The 15,179-nt window shown below is 42.8% G+C and overlaps 3 protein-coding genes and 2 pseudogenes across 4 annotated transcripts; 1 reads left to right on the top strand and 4 right to left on the bottom strand.

Moving 5' to 3' along the window:
* Positions 1-3,400, bottom strand: part of LOC115677149 (pentatricopeptide repeat-containing protein At3g18110, chloroplastic-like) — a 35,840-nt pseudogene extending 32,440 nt beyond the window's left edge.
* A 1,024-nt stretch (positions 3,401-4,424) lies between these two features.
* LOC130139514 (uncharacterized) lies at positions 4,425-5,868 on the bottom strand (annotated as a pseudogene).
* On the bottom strand, positions 5,413-9,856 carry LOC115677148 (pentatricopeptide repeat-containing protein At3g49170, chloroplastic). Its single transcript, XM_030600233.2, has 2 exons — positions 6,392-9,856; positions 5,413-5,919 (listed from the first exon to the last, which is right to left on the bottom strand). The coding sequence occupies exon 1, from the start codon at positions 9,580-9,582 to the stop codon at positions 7,039-7,041; it is 2,544 nt and encodes an 847-aa protein (XP_030456093.1). The 5' UTR covers positions 9,583-9,856; the 3' UTR covers positions 5,413-5,919; positions 6,392-7,038.
* A 1,610-nt stretch (positions 9,857-11,466) lies between these two features.
* On the top strand, positions 11,467-11,868 carry LOC115677037 (antifungal protein ginkbilobin-like protein). Its single transcript, XM_030600080.1, has one exon. It carries the CDS (start codon positions 11,467-11,469, stop codon positions 11,866-11,868), a length of 402 nt encoding a protein of 133 aa, XP_030455940.1.
* A 1,803-nt stretch (positions 11,869-13,671) lies between these two features.
* LOC115676999 (uncharacterized) lies at positions 13,672-15,179 on the bottom strand. Of its 2 annotated transcripts, XM_030600051.2 has the most exons (3): positions 14,925-15,179; positions 14,211-14,402; positions 13,672-14,040 (listed from the first exon to the last, which is right to left on the bottom strand). In XM_030600051.2, the coding sequence occupies exons 2-3, from the start codon at positions 14,376-14,378 to the stop codon at positions 13,843-13,845; spliced, it is 366 nt and encodes a 121-aa protein (XP_030455911.1). In that variant the 5' UTR covers positions 14,379-14,402; positions 14,925-15,179; the 3' UTR covers positions 13,672-13,842. The 2 variants fall into 2 exon arrangements, with proteins under 2 accessions (XP_030455911.1, XP_030455910.1); XM_030600050.2 differs by lacking the exon at positions 14,925-15,179 and having other exon boundaries at positions 14,211-14,912.

The following is a 15,179-nucleotide window of genomic DNA, read 5'->3' as shown; positions in this document are numbered from 1 at the left end:
TGCTACGGCATTGCCAGATCTACGGGGTCTTAATGTTTGAATTATAAAGTATTTTCTGTCTGGATCTCCATGCTCGTGCTTTGGCTACTTTAGCAAATATACCCCTCTCGCATCGTTGTTTTCTCAGCCAAGCAATCCTGCTCGTGCTGTAAAATATTTCTTCTGCTGCTCTTGCCTCTGCACACTAGTTGACTGGCACCATCTTGACATGCGTATGACAGCAGTTTGATATGTTGATGTGCATCCAATATTGATAGGAGCAATAGTCACAGATTGATTTCGCAGTGAGCCTGGCCAAGGCATAACTGCAAACTATGGACATACCCTTTTTTCTTTGTTCATTTTTGAGAAAGAGTTCCAAAACAAAGCCAATGTCTGAATTTCATAACTTCAGCACACGGTAAAGTTATTGCTATTAACATCTATTCAATGCAAGAGCATCCGCACACCGCTTGATCATTTGTATGAATTCAACTTTTTGATGAATATTAAGCACCAGAAGCACTAACACATGAGTACACCTACCTGTTGAATACAGAGATTTCTTACAGACCCTAGCTATACGAGAAACAAAATCCCCCCTCCACCCCTCCAAAAGCCTTATAATGAAGCAAGAGGAAAAATCTACCAGACTTCAAAACAACTTCATTAATGGGACATGCGAATCAAGGAGATGATGTGTGGACGAAAACTTGATGTTGGTATGGTTTTACTCTTCATCACATTTCGAATGAAAAAGTGGACAGATCTCAGACAGAATGGAGAGCTCAACTAGAAAAGGAAGAAGTTCCATTTGCCGCGAGATATTTAACCCACAACTCCGTCGTCGCTACATTTGCAGAAAATCCCCTTTCAACCATTTCATTGACAAGTTGTGCCGCTCTAGTAAATTCATTATTTCTTAGTAGTCCTTGAATAATTGTGTTAAAAGTGACACCATCAGGAAAGCATCCGCTTCCCTCCATCTCCTTTAGCAGCTGATATGCTTCTTCCGTGCGTCCTCCTTTGCACAATCCATGCATAAGAATACTATACGTCCGCACATTAGGTTGCAAGCCTCGAGCATGCAAACAATTAAACAGCCCCTTAGCATCGTCGAACTTTCCGGCATTACACATGCCATTTATTAGAATAGTGTAAGTCACAATGTCTGGGACGAATTTGGAATCTTCCATCTTTCGAAGCAATATCATAGCCTTGTCAATCTGTTGCATTTTACACAAGCCATCCAGTAAAGCACTTAAGGTATGCTGATCTAAAGATACATCACGAGATTGCATCTCATTAATTAGCTCCTCCGTGGCTTCAAAGTTCCCAACCTGGCAAAATCCTCTTATGAGTGCGTTGTATGTGATGACATCAGGAATCAAGCCCCTTTGAAGCATTTCTCCGAAAAGCATCTTTGACTCATTGAGCTTTCCGGCATTACACATGCCATTTATTAGAATATTGTAAGTCACAATATCTGGGATAAATTTGGAATCTTCCATTTTTCTAAGCAATATTATGGCCTTGTCGATCTGCTGCATTTTACACAAGCCATCCAGGAAAGTATTCAAGGTATAATGATCTAGAGATAGATCACGAGATTGGATCTCGTTAATTAGCTCCTCCGCGGCTTGAAGGTTTCCAACCTGGCAAAATCCATTTACGAGAATGCTGTACGTGATGACATCAGGATTCAAGCCCCTTTGAAGCATTTCTTGGAAAAGCATCTTCGATTTATCAACTCTTCTAACTTTGCAGTATCCATTAATCAACGTGTTATAACTAACGACATCAGGTGAGCAGCCTCTTTCAACCATCAAATTAAGCACTTCCAAAGCATCGTTCATTCTATTTTGCACACAATAACCATTCATCAATGTGTTATAAGTGAACCTATCGGGCATTTTACCTAATTGAATCATCTGGTCAACTATGGCCTTTGCCTCCACAAGCATTCCCTCTTTACAATGTGCATCCACCAGAATATTGAAGGTTAGAACATTCGGCATTACTCTGCTTTGCACCATATGACTCAGCAGTCTTCGAGCCTCTTCCAATTGGCCGGAATTGCACACTCCTTGAATGACGGAGGTATGAGTAACGACATCCGGTTCAATTCCTGCCTTCATCATCTTCTCCAACAAGACTGTAGCATCTTTCCATTGGCCTAGGTTGCATAAGCAATGAATCAACGAGCTATAAGTGAGTAAGTTGGGTTGGATGCCTCCGCTCGTCATCTCTTTCAACAAAACCAGAGCATCTTCCATCTGGCCTACATTGCAAAGACCATGGATCAAGGAGTTAAAAGTAACAACATTTGGTTTGATCACTTTCCTACCCATACTTCCGTGGAGTCTCAACGCCTCTGTGATCAATCCCTCCTTGCAAAGACTATCAATTACTATGTTGTATGTGAAGGAATTGATCCTGCAGCTTCTCTCTTCCCAGTCCCTTAGCAATTCAATCGCCAATCTGGTGTTACCCGCCCTGCATAACCCCTTCGCGATTATCGCATAAGTGGTCTCATTAGGTTCGGGGCCATTCGTCCCATATCATCAAGGAACCTCAACACTTGATCAGTCTTGCCCTTAATAGAGAGACCATCAATTAGGGTGTTCGATGTCACCACATTGAACTGAAACCCAAGCTTCAAAGTTCTGCCCATGATAGACAAACCCAAATCAACCCGCTTTAACCGGCAAAAGCAATTCAGGGAAATCGTCAGCAAAACATGATCATCTTCAATCCCCAACGAAGGCAGCTGCTTGATTAACCGGATGGCAGTGGAGTACTGCTTCATCCTCGCTATAGCACCCAACAGTAGACTAAAGTCTCTGGAGGAAGGCAAAGGGTTTGTCTTAATCATTTTACCGAAGCAACACAAGGCATCACCGATACTCGTGAACCCACCGCCGCCACCACCTTTAGCTCTGCAATTTGTCGTCACGTAACTCAAGACCTGGTTCGGGTCGTCCAAATTAGAAGTGGGGATCGAACAAAACCTCCGACGACCATGAAACGAGCAAGGGAAACGAGAAGGATGAGGGGGGTAGAGAAGGGCATGGGATGATGACTGGCTGGAGATGGCAGTGGGAGCAGGAGGCAGAAGAAGAAGGAAGATGGAGGAAGCAGGGCAGAGAGCCGTGCGCTTCATCAGCAGATGATTGATGAATCCGAAAACTAATTGAGACATGTAATATTCGGTTATATCGAAATATTGTCGTTTAGACAACACAGTGTTGTTTGCAGTGCAAGGAGAGGAGAAATTTTGTTGGCCCAATACCGCTGCTTGGCTGAGTGGCCTACCCCCATTCACGTAGTTGGCACCAATCATAATTGTTGCTCCTTTGCCGAAGAGATTGTCGAGTTGACCGGAAGGAGTTCGAGCCTCGATTCAAAGTGGTACGCTGTGGCACTTCTATGAGAAACTCTCTTGGCAAGTTGAAGTGGCAAGAGTTGATTCACCCTGACTCTCTTCCCTTTTGAGATATTGCTTGAAGTTGACAAATCTGTTATGGAGTTTGTCTCGCGGGAAATGGGCGATTCACGTGCTCTGATAGCGGAGATTTCCTTCAATTCGACACCGAGTCCATTTAGAACATGCAATATCAAATCATCATCACTAACCGGAGAATTGATGAGGGCAAATTCTCGGAAATTCCTTGGACGACTTGTAATCACTTGACTACCGATGGATGTCACATTTTGTGATGATTAAATGCTCTTGAGACTCATCGTGCACAAACTTGTCTTGTTGGTAAAGAAATACAAGAGTTTCTTCCAAGCCTCGCGTGTCATTTTTGAAGAAGAAATGAGAGGCACAAGTGAGTCTAAGGTGGAAGCTATGATTGCATAAAGAAATGTTGATCTTGGGATATATAACAAATGAGAATAAGATGAATTGGCGTTGTTTTGCTATCGGTAATAATGGTTTTAGACGGATACAATATGGTTCCATCTACATATTCCATTATATCGTAGCCCACAAGTAGAGAATTAAAATGAGCCAACCAGGAAGGTTAATTCATTGATGTAAACTTGAGTAGTAATTGCACACCCGCGTTGATTAACACAAGCCTGGTGGTGTTGTTTGAAGAGGGTCAGTGACTATCGTAGTATCGCTAGTGTTTGAGGATTCTTTTGCCATTGAAAAAAAAATTGAAAGATATGCTTGTGAGTGGTAGGCTCTGATACCATGAAGAATTGGACAATATGGTATTTACTTTTTTGTATACATGTATTTAAAGTACAAGATAGATTATTATTTATGGAAAGACATTAGCTAAAATAAATACAATAAGTTACTTTCCTAAGTTTCGGTCTCTATATATAAAATCCTCTATACAGAGAAAGATAAAATGAGCTTGAAAAAAATTCAGGAAAATCTTGCAACAATTGCTAAGAGTACAAGAATTGCTTGACTTGTCTTGATTAGATTAAGAGCAATTTCTATAAATGCTTAGCTGTAAAGAGATATTTTCTCCAATATTACAAAGAGCAATGCTAGCATGACAGCCACTGTTATTGCTAGGAATGGCGGTGGCCTATGAACCGCAATTATTTTACATCAAGAGAAGGCAACCGGCTGAGCAATTTCTTGGTTTTGCATTTTTCAAATATGTGGTGGAGGAAGGACAGCATAGATTGGCATACAATGGCACTGTTACCCTCAAAAGACAAATGCCATTGAGCTAAAACAAAAAGGAATCTGGGTTTAGAGTAGGCAGAACCGTAGTTTCTCAACTTGTACACGACGAAGGCCATAGGTGGACTGAGTGTACTTTATACACTAGACATACTAGACATTCTCTTGTTCTCTGTGTGTTGCTTCTTAGCCTATCACAACCCGATATACTCACATAGAGTACACTTCTATGTAGTATAGCGCCGTGTGACGACTAGGCACACGCCTTGCAGTTGGATATGCAACGCTCCCAACAAATGTTAAAACAAGATCTGGATTTCCAGCAAAAGAAAACATCAAGTTTCTTTCGAAACCCAAACCTGTTGCACTGGAACATGGTTTTAGTCAGGGGAAAATGAGAAAATATTTGAAATTAAAAACCTTCATCGTGAAGAGGCTTTGATTCAGTGGCTAAGCCCATGAACCTGCTTTTTTAAATCAGGATATGGACAATAGAGACAGCTGAGGAGTTGATCCTCTTGTTAAATATGCAGAAAACTTCTATTTGATCCTTCTGCTTGACAGATCCTTATTCTGAATACAATTGATCATGTCAGCCGCAATATCCACATGTGAACTTACCTCAAGAAGCAGTCTCCAAAACGCTTGCATGCTACTATGATTGTGTCAGGAAACAAATAGTAGAAGGCGTGACGAGAGGCAGACGGTCCAGGATCCTGCTGTCATAAGTGAAACACGCAAAAACAAACAATAAATGGGTTCCTCCTTACCAAAAAAAAAACAATAAATGGGTTCCTGAGTCAGTAATTGAAACAGATAAAAATGGCAAGGAATGTAGCTCCATTGAGAGCCAACCCTATTGATCGGAAAGTAATTGAATTAATGAAGCAGGAAAAACAATGGAAAGTTACATCATCTGGGCCTGACTGTGATGAAGTTGACTGGTGTCGCTCCACACGTCTATGTGGTTTGGCATTGGGAAGGTCTGTCAATGGCGTTTATGTTCACCCATCAGCAGACGCTTTTCGAAAAATCTGTCGCAGTTGAAAGGAAAAGATACTGCAAGTAGTTCTCATACACTTGCAGCCACGTTACTTAGACAGCCGTCCCTCAAACTTTGCTATTATTTGCATGTAAGAAGCAGAGCATATAACCCAAATATGTAATCAACCTGCGATGATCTGAGTACCCAGCTCACCATAAATAATCTCCGCTATTGATTCAAAGTGCCCCATCACCTTGATCAAATACCATCCACATTCAGAGATGCATCTTCTCTGAAGTAACTATGGTAAGTAGGACATTGAATGGATCCGATTGTATTAGGAAAAGAGTATGAAAGAAAACCAGAATCTCTCCCTCAAAGCACATACATAATATGCTAATCGGGATTTATTTATTTTTTATTTTTTTTGATAACCCAGGAACCCCCCGCACGGCCGACAGCCGGAGGGGTAAACCTGGGGTGACGCTAGCGCAGGACCCACCACCACGGCGCCACACTTAAGAATCCCTAACGACTACGCTGGGGTTCGAACTCCGATCCCTTCGTGGGGGGGACAAGCTAATCGGGATTTATGATATCAACAAAAACAAAAGATTTTAGTGCATCATAAACTTATTGGTATTAACATCTATTTAATTTAAGAGCATCCTCACACGACTTGATCATTTATATGAGGCACTAACCAACGAGTTCATATACCAAATAACTACAGAGATTTCTTGCAGAACCTAGGTATACGAGAAACAACCCACCTTTGACCCCTCCAAAAGCCTTATAACGAAGCAAGAGAAAATCTCCCAGACTTGCAATAACTCCATTAAAGGGACATTGGACTCAATGAGACGATGTGTGAAACAAAACTTGCCGTCATCTAGTTTACTCTTCATCACCTTTCAGATGAAAAAGTGGACAGACCTCAGAGACAATGGCGGGCGGGTTCAACCAGAAAAGGAAGAAGTTCCATTTGTCAAGAGATATTTAACCAACAACTCCATCGTCGCTACACTTGCAGAAAACCCCCTTCAACCATTTCACCGACAACTCGCGCTGCTTTCGTGTTTTCCTTCTTTGTTAGTAGTCCTTGGATTATTATGTTATGAGTGACACCATCTGAAAAGCATCCATTTCTTTCCATCTCCTTTAGCAGCTGATATGCCTCCTCCGTGCATCCTCCTTTGCACAATCCACACATGACAATACTTTACATCCACACGTCAGGTTCCGGCCTCGAGCATGCAAACAATTAAACAGCCCCATAGCATCGTCAAGCTTTCCGGCATTACACATGCCTTATATTAGAATAGTGTAAGTCACAATATCTGGCACGAATTTGGAATCTTCCATCTTTCGAAGCAATATCAGCCCAACATACTCCGATGCCTGGGTCGAGAAAGCATCGTCACCAATAGTCATTGCATGAGCATCTTCCGTCCATAAAATGGTGGAACCTGTTTGCATCCCTTACGACTATAGATCTTCCAGTTGCCATGGAGATATATTTGAACGCGGAATGACAATCTCCGCAAATGCGAAGATTCTTAAATACCCTGATAGATTTCGGACTGGAGGTGCTTATTAGGCCAAAAACAACAGCAATTTTCTCACTGTGTTGGAGCAAATATTGCTCCTTTTTTTCCTCCTCCACATCATGAAGAACAAATTCAGTATTCGGAACATAACCCAGTTTCTTTATTCGACTAGCCAATTGGTCCAGTTCGTCATAGATCTCCCTTGCCTTTGGGTGCGAAGTGTCACCCACATAGAACTTGTGAACTGTATTTTTCACTTCAATCCAGCTACAACCAGCTTCTTTTGTAAGATTTTTCAGTTTCATCTTCTTTCTTATTGCTGCTGCATCTTCCCATAGACCAGCCGAGGCATACATATTTGATAGCAAAATATAAACAGCGGGGTCATCTGGTTCCTGCTCAAAAATCATTGCTGCAGCTTCTTTTGCAAGTTCAACATTGCCGTGAACTCGGCAAGCTCCAAGGAATGTACGCCAGACCAGCGTATCAGCCCTGAAAGGCATTGAATTTATAAACTTAAGGGCTTCGGCAAGGGATCCTGATCTGCCCAATAAGTCCACCATGCATGCATAGTGTTCGGTTCTGGGCACGATTCCATGTTCTGTGTACATTGACCTAAAGTGTTTCCATCCATCAGATATCAAACCCACGTGACTACAAGAGGATAAAACAGCGACATAGGTGATCTCATTTGGCCTCACACCGGCATCAAGCATTTTATGGAACGTGTCTAGAGCTCTAGTCCCAAATCCATGTTTTGCGAAACCAGTGATCATTGAAGTCCAAGTTATAATATTTTTCTCCCCCGTCTCGTTGAAAACTCGAAAAGCAGCTTCTATGTTTCCACACCTGGAATACATAGAAATCAAAGCATTGGAAATGCACTGATTTGAGTCGAGCCCTGATTTTACCATCCTCGCATGGATTTGCTCCCCCTTACCGATAGCGCCGACACAAGCAGCTCCGCTTAAAAGGCTGGCAAATGTAAAAGCACTCGTTCCCATCCCTCTCTCCTCAATCTCATGTAGTAGTTCAAAGGCTTCATCGGACTCCAAACTTTTGGCATAGGCATCCACAAGGGTATTATAAGAAACCAAATTCTTTTCAAATAGCGCATCAAAAGCTCTCTGAGCATCTTCCATGTGGCCCGACCGAGCATACATGCTAATAAGAGAATTACCCACGCAAGTATCACAGGCAAAGCCCAATTTTATAGCTAGTGCGTATATTTGTATCCCCATATCTACATCACAAATACTTCCACATGCCTTGAGAACACTAGCAAATGTGAAATGGTTTGGCCTCACAGGACCTTTTGTCATTTCCCAAAAGAGTTTGATGGCCTCCTCATTCTCTTCAGCATGCACATATCCTGTGATTATCGCTGTCCAAGACATCACATTGTGATCTTGCATCCGGTCAAACACCTTCCTCGAATCATGAAGCGATCCACTAGCTACAGACTTCACGTACATGTCCACTAAACTGCATCCAACACAGACATCTGAAGCCAATCCAGACCGTATAGCCCAGGAATGCAATTGTACCCCAAGCGATAGTAACTCCAACTCCGAACACGCCGACAAAACAGCCGTGAGCGCAAATCTATCTGGCACAGGCCCACTCACCAGCATATCCAAAAACAAATCAACAGCTTTCTCAGGACAACCCAACTGAGTGCATCTTGTCATCATCAAAGTCCAAGCAACCACATTCCTCTCGGGCATTTTCTCGAACACCTTACGAGCTGAAACCAAATCAGCACTACCCTTTGCAAACATGTCAATCAATGCACACCCAACACACACATCAGAATCAAGATAGCCGCTTTTCATTATAAACCCGAAAACCGTATCGCCAATCGATGCATTCGCCGGAACCGAACAAGCCCGAATAGCCGCCGCGAAACAATAATCGTTAGGAAAAAAACCATCTTCAAGCATACGAACGAACGTATCGACCGCTTCAAACTCCATGCGATTATTGGCATAGCAGGAGATCATGGAACTCCAAGAAACCAAGTCCCTCTTATCACCCATGTCCCTAAAAACCCTCTCCGCCTCAGCCCAGTCGCTGGATTTCGAGTAGAGGCTGATGAGGGAGTTGAGGATCACCGAGTCGGGCTCGAGCCGGGACCGAGCGAGCGCGCGGTGGACGCGCCTCCCCAGCGCGAACGCGCGGGAGCGGATGCAGGACTTGAGGAGGAGCGAGAAGGCGAGGAGGTCCGGGTGGGACCCGTCACGGGACACGAGCTCGAGGCGCGCGGTTGCCGCGCGGAGGTCGCCGCCATCGGGGTGGGCGACGAGGAGGCGGCGGCGGCGGCGGTCGAGGGGCGGCGGCGGCGAGAGGCTGTGGCGGGAAGGAGCGAGCTTGACGGTGGTGGACGGTGGAGAGAAGAGAAGAGAGAGGCTCATTGCTCCTCCGTACAAAAGACGAGCTTGGCCTGTCAATCATGCTTCTGATTGGACAAGTTTTTATTTCGCATCTCCTTCGTACATGGAGAGGAAGATGATCAGACAATGCACGATTTCATCATTTCAATATCACCCTGAAGTTGGTAATCTTGAGGAGTTGTCGGAACGCTTTGATGAAGTCGAGAATGATTCGGGTTCGATTCCGATGCCGGCATCATCGATTCACCTCTCGGACGGATACGGAAGCGGCTCCCGGGCAGGTCGCGGTTTATCGATATCTCCTTCATGCATGTCGAGAGATTCCATTCGTTGATGGCCGATCATTATGGATTAGTTATACATACCAAATGGCAACTATTACCATTTTCCGAGTTATGTCTCTTTTCTTTTCTAATTGCTCCATTTCAACACTTGCATTTTTGCATTTACATTTCTCCTCCTACACCAACTTTATAAAAGATGATGTCCTTATAAAATAGCTGTGGAGCCATAAGATCTCAATATTCCTCATGTAACGGTCAAGGACACTATGTGCACCTCTTGTAAGGGTCAAAGGTGTCATGGTCCACGGGATGAAGTATCGCAAGCTCGAAGTCAAAAACTTTTTGGAGTTGAATTTTGATCTAATAGAATGTTGTGAGACTTAATGTCAAATTGTAAAATTTGCATGTCGTATTCCCGAGGTAGATTTTCTATCCTCTAGCCACACCGAGAAAGATCTCGTATATTTTTTTATAGGCTTAATACACAAATATCCCGAATTTTCTTTTGCGTCATTAAAAACCCTAAATTTACTCATTATAACACAAACACCTCAATCATTTTTGTCATAAAAAACCTCAAACTTATACTAATGTGACAAATATATCCCGGATGGAATTGAAATAAAGGGTATATATGCTACACGCGTGTAAGTTTGGGCTTTTCCATCCATCGCAATAGGCAAGTTCGGGATTTTTTATGACGCAAAAAAAATATTTGGGATGTTTGTATCGGAGTGGGCATATTTTGGGATTTTTTGTGGTATTTGCCATTTCTTATAATCAAGGGAATAGTCATCACCTTTAGAGAAAACGTGCTTATTCAAAGACCCCGTTCGGCATGAAATCATACACGAGAGCTTGCTTAGAGAATAGTCTTTCGTCATCTTCTTACGTACCAAGCTAACGATGTGAACAGTTCACATGTTGCCCGAGAAGAAATTGTAGAGGAAATCGGATGAGAAAGAAGACACAAGAATGCAACGATTAACAAACGGCATCAAGAATCTTCTTGATTAATTTGTCTACTACTCATTGACTCAACGAACGATAATTTCAGAAAAATAGAAGTGCCTTCATGAAACTACAAGATGAAAAAGGACAGAAACAACATAAACCACCTACGCATGAACATTGCGAGACAAATGAAACGTTACAAAGCCGCTAAAACTCCCAAAGAAGAAAAACCAGAATTACCAAAGATTCGTGAAAGAGAGAGCGGCAAATTTATAGATGCTCGAATTGTACTGTTGTGTACTTCATCTAAATTCTTTGTAATCTACAAACTTGAATAATATTGAACTCTTGGCCGATTAGCAAATCGGCGAGTTAGCCGAAGAGAAAAGGACAAATGTACACTTAAGAATTAATTTGAATTACTTGAACAGATCAAATTGCATACTTGGTCCATAGCAAAAGATCAAATTGCATTGTTTCCATCCCATATCCGAAACAAATAGAAGCTTTTGAGGTTGCTCATCCATTGGTACCATTAAAGAAAGATTCGTATGCTAATCATGGGAGAAAACCTATTGGGCACGACCACTATAAATAGTCAAGACTTGGGCCTCTCAAGGTGCACAATAGGATTGAAGCACGAAAATTAAGTCAAGGATATCACGTTATGGATACTCCTTCAAGAGTTGCAATTATGCTAGTTGGGTCCCTTTTGATGTTCCATGTTGTTCAAGGTGCTCCGGACACCAGCATAGTTTATGGTGGTTGCAATATCGGTACCTATTCGAGCGGCGACCCTTACGCTAGCAGCGTGGCTTATGTCCTCGCGGACATGGAGACCGTGACCCCGAATCACGCGAACTATGACTACTTCACCACGTCTCCTTATCCCACAGTGGTTGCCTATGGTCACGCCACCTGTAACTCGGCGCTTTCTTATAGCGATTGCGGCATATGCGTCAGCGCTGCTAAGGCCCGGATACTGGCGGACTGTCCGAAAAGTGTTGGCGTCCACATGGTGTTTGAAGATTGTAGTATGAGGTATGAAAGCTATTCATTCACCGATTAAGTAGTGCGCCGCCGACCCAGAGGACCATGTTTTATCGTGTGCGGTTGTTTCAGCCGTACGTGTTGCTATGTTTGTTTCGTTTTCGTGGGAAATAATATGATTGGAATTATGCTTTCTTTGTTATTTTAAAGTTATCAAAATAATATTTATTTGTTATAACGAAAAAACCTAACCAAATAGCTACAAGCTGATGACTGGTACGAAAAATCAAACTCGCAACGAGTATCCAATCCACACTTAGCTCATTGGATTTGTTATTGTCATTCTCAAGTGAGAGTCTTCAAGAGACCGCAGTTGGAGACTCACAAATAAGAGGACGTGCTAGATAGGGCAAAACCAAAAGCCTAAATCAATAGAAGGAAACACTGTCTACTAAAAGTTAATGGTTATAACCTATTTACCATATAATTATATGTTGAACTCGAAACACAACACCATGTTGAAATGCAGCAAGAAATAGCCAGACTTTGGCCCCAATATTCGCGGAAGGATCACGCCTCAAAATCATTAAGGTGGTTCAGGACATATAACGCCGTGCGTAGATGGCACACAACGATAAGGTCATTTAAATGCCAAGAAAATATTTCACAGAACCCACATCCGTGAAAACAAAATTTATGGAATCGAAACCGTTTCATATGTCAGATCAGTTACTAGCCATTTCTAATCATATCCGTGTCATCAACATAAACCAAAACGAGTACAGAAGATGAGCTAATGCATGAACCACAACGCAATTATCAGCATAAGATTGAATCAAACCAGCATCTAGTAATGCGGTAGAGAATAGTTCAGAAACCATCTGTGACTAGGGAGGGATGATATATAGCCTCCCTGTATTGGAAACAATGTAAGAAGGCATCTGCACATCAAGTCAATAAAGATCGCAGTCTCGAGTAGTAGCAGATAACACCAACTACCCTAAAAACACAGATAACACCAACAACCCGAAAATCACATACAATGGCCAGCCACACAACAGGACGAAAGGTGTTGTGATAATCAACCCTTTCAACCAATGTGTATGCGCCTTATATCACTTTGGACCATCTGATAATCTGATCACCTCTTAATTTTGCACACCCATCCACGTAAAATGGGTTTCTTATTCAGAAGAAAAGTTGCAAGAGACCACATTTTAGTATTATCCAAAACACAAATATACCTGATGAGTTTTTCATGTACTCAAATATTCCAGCTTGATTGCAATTATTAGGATCAATAGAGGAAGATAAAGCACTAACAGCAAAAATGGGAAGAAAAATATTTTTGCGCCAAAAGTTTGTGCTCTAGAGGAGAAAAAGCACCATTAGATTGTGAAAGTAATTGAAATTGGTTTGAGAGCAAGCATAATCTTGTCACAATGCATGGGATGATGGCAGATCGACAAGAAGAAAAGAGCGGATGCCTTTGAGGTTGTATACAGAGAAGTGTTTCAAGGAACAAGTGGGCAAATTTGGTACATTTTACGATTTGCCCAGAAAACATTTTCTCGGCTAACATGAAGGTTTTTGATTTAGAGATAAGAAGCATTGTAACCCTCTAGAGCAAAAGCATAGCGAATAAATTTAGACGATTGCTTATTTGACTTGACTGAGCTAGATAAGAATCTAATCAAGCTCATCTCTTAAATTCAAGTCAAAGCAACCGAAAAACTGTAGTATTCTGAATTCTAAGATTAATTCAACCCCAGCAATGCAACTTATCATGATTCAACCACAAAGCAAAGAAATTCCCTATCAAACCAAGAATGTTGCTACCCCTCCAGTTGAGAAGCATCCAATAGTTATGCAAATCAGGTAATACAATAACATTAAACTTTATTTACACAATCTCGCAAACGCAAGTACGGTTCTTCTAACAAGCAAAAACTGAACTAGAAAGAAGGGCTAAAATACAATGATGTCTCAAAAGTCAAAGCTACACATCTTTGTGTGTGCTTTCTACATTTACAATAGGCCTACCTGCAACAAGTCATGGATGTTCAGGTTTTGAACTAGCATTCATTGTTCTATCCGTTTCTTGTCGCACTTTTGTGAACCAAGTTGTGTAGAGAAATTGCTTATTCGGACCAACATGGTTGCATATGAGCCGCACCTTTTGTCTCTCTCTCATCCATCTCAACACTATTTTCATGTGCCTTTTGCTAGTCAGTCCTCTCAAACCAACTTCCTGAATTGTTTTGAGACAATGATCAGCAAATTAAGCACACCAGGACGACAATAAGAACGATGACATCCAAGAGATGCAAAGGTGTTGATGCATTATACAGCAGAGAGGCAAAGAATAAGGGATGAGGATTAGCAAGCACTGAAAACCTTTAAATACAAAAGGGACATTACTTGAACGCGCTCCCAGGTGCCTGCGATCGTGAGAGGACCGTGCTCCTTCAATATGTCGAAGATGACCCTGGTGATGGTCTGCGTCTGTTCTGGAGGCATCTTGAGCTCAATCGGCTTCATCTTCGGTTTCGGCTTCGTCGCGAAAAGCCTAATCGCTGTCCCGAACATGACCCTTTATTTTATACCTGTCTTCTGCTCGGAATAGAGTCGCAGAATCGGTAAAGGGAGCTTCTTTTAACTTAACAACAAGTAAGCAATTCCGGGTGTTGCCATATGATGAAATTGAAATTATCAGTACTCATACCCCGCGACGAAATCAGGTTTTCGTTTCCGTTCGAAGAAGCGACGATTCATGCACACGGGTTTATATCTCTTGCAGGTAGTGCGTATGTATGATGTATGAATGGAGTATAGCATTTGGCATGGGATTTGACTCACTCTGCTCAAAACAGAGAAGAGATTTGCACAAACGGGTCAGTTTTTGCAAGTTAGAATCCGCCGTCTCTGCGCACATTTCATATTCACTTCCACGAATACGTCCGGCTCAGCTATCCCTAATTCGACTACAAATGCTTGAGCATTCCGCTCCCCAAAACAGCAATCTTTCGAGAAAGAATCATAACCGTCCGAGGAGCCAAACAGCGACGCCGGAGAGAATTCACAAGCTGAACAGTGCGACCTAGAGAGATCGAGAGAGAGAGAGAGAGAAGGGACCTGAGCGGGGACGGACTATATCGGACGCGACGGAGATCGCTGTCGGGAGCGGCGGAAGTGGCGAGACCCGCGACCGTTCCGGGCGGGATCGTCGACGAGCGCCGAGCGGGAGAGAAGCAGCAGGCGAGGACGGGCGGCGAATGCTCCGGCGGCGGCGGGCGGCGGCGGGCGGCGGAGCTCGGGGCTAGCCGCTGGTGGCTGCGATCGGCGAGAGTGGAGAACGAGAGGGGAGAGGGCGAGAGCGGCGTCGAGTGC

The sequence above is a fragment of the Syzygium oleosum genome, unplaced genomic scaffold (genome assembly GCF_021117445.2).
Source record: "Syzygium oleosum isolate NSW1041296 unplaced genomic scaffold, Sole_v2.1 Sole_v2.12, whole genome shotgun sequence".
NCBI classification, from domain to species: domain Eukaryota; kingdom Viridiplantae; phylum Streptophyta; class Magnoliopsida; order Myrtales; family Myrtaceae; genus Syzygium; species Syzygium oleosum.
The sequence above is the reverse complement of the archived record's forward strand: the minus strand, read 5'-3'. Positions and strand labels throughout refer to the sequence as shown.

What these genes read in the sequence shown, in the direction of transcription:
- LOC115676999 (XM_030600051.2), bottom strand. Translation starts at nt 14,378, where the DNA reads ATGTTCGGGACAGCGATTAGGCTTTTCGCGACGAAGCCGAAACCGAAG. An exon ending in GCACCTGGGAGCGCGTTCAA is followed by an intron (nt 14,041 to 14,210) that starts GTAATGTCCCTT and finishes AAAACAATTCAG; the next exon opens with GAAGTTGGTTTGAGAGGACT.
- LOC115677148 (XM_030600233.2), bottom strand. Translation starts at nt 9,582, where the DNA reads ATGAGCCTCTCTCTTCTCTTCTCTCCACCGTCCACCACCGTCAAGCTC.
- LOC115677037 (XM_030600080.1), top strand. Translation starts at nt 11,467, where the DNA reads ATGGATACTCCTTCAAGAGTTGCAATTATGCTAGTTGGGTCCCTTTTG.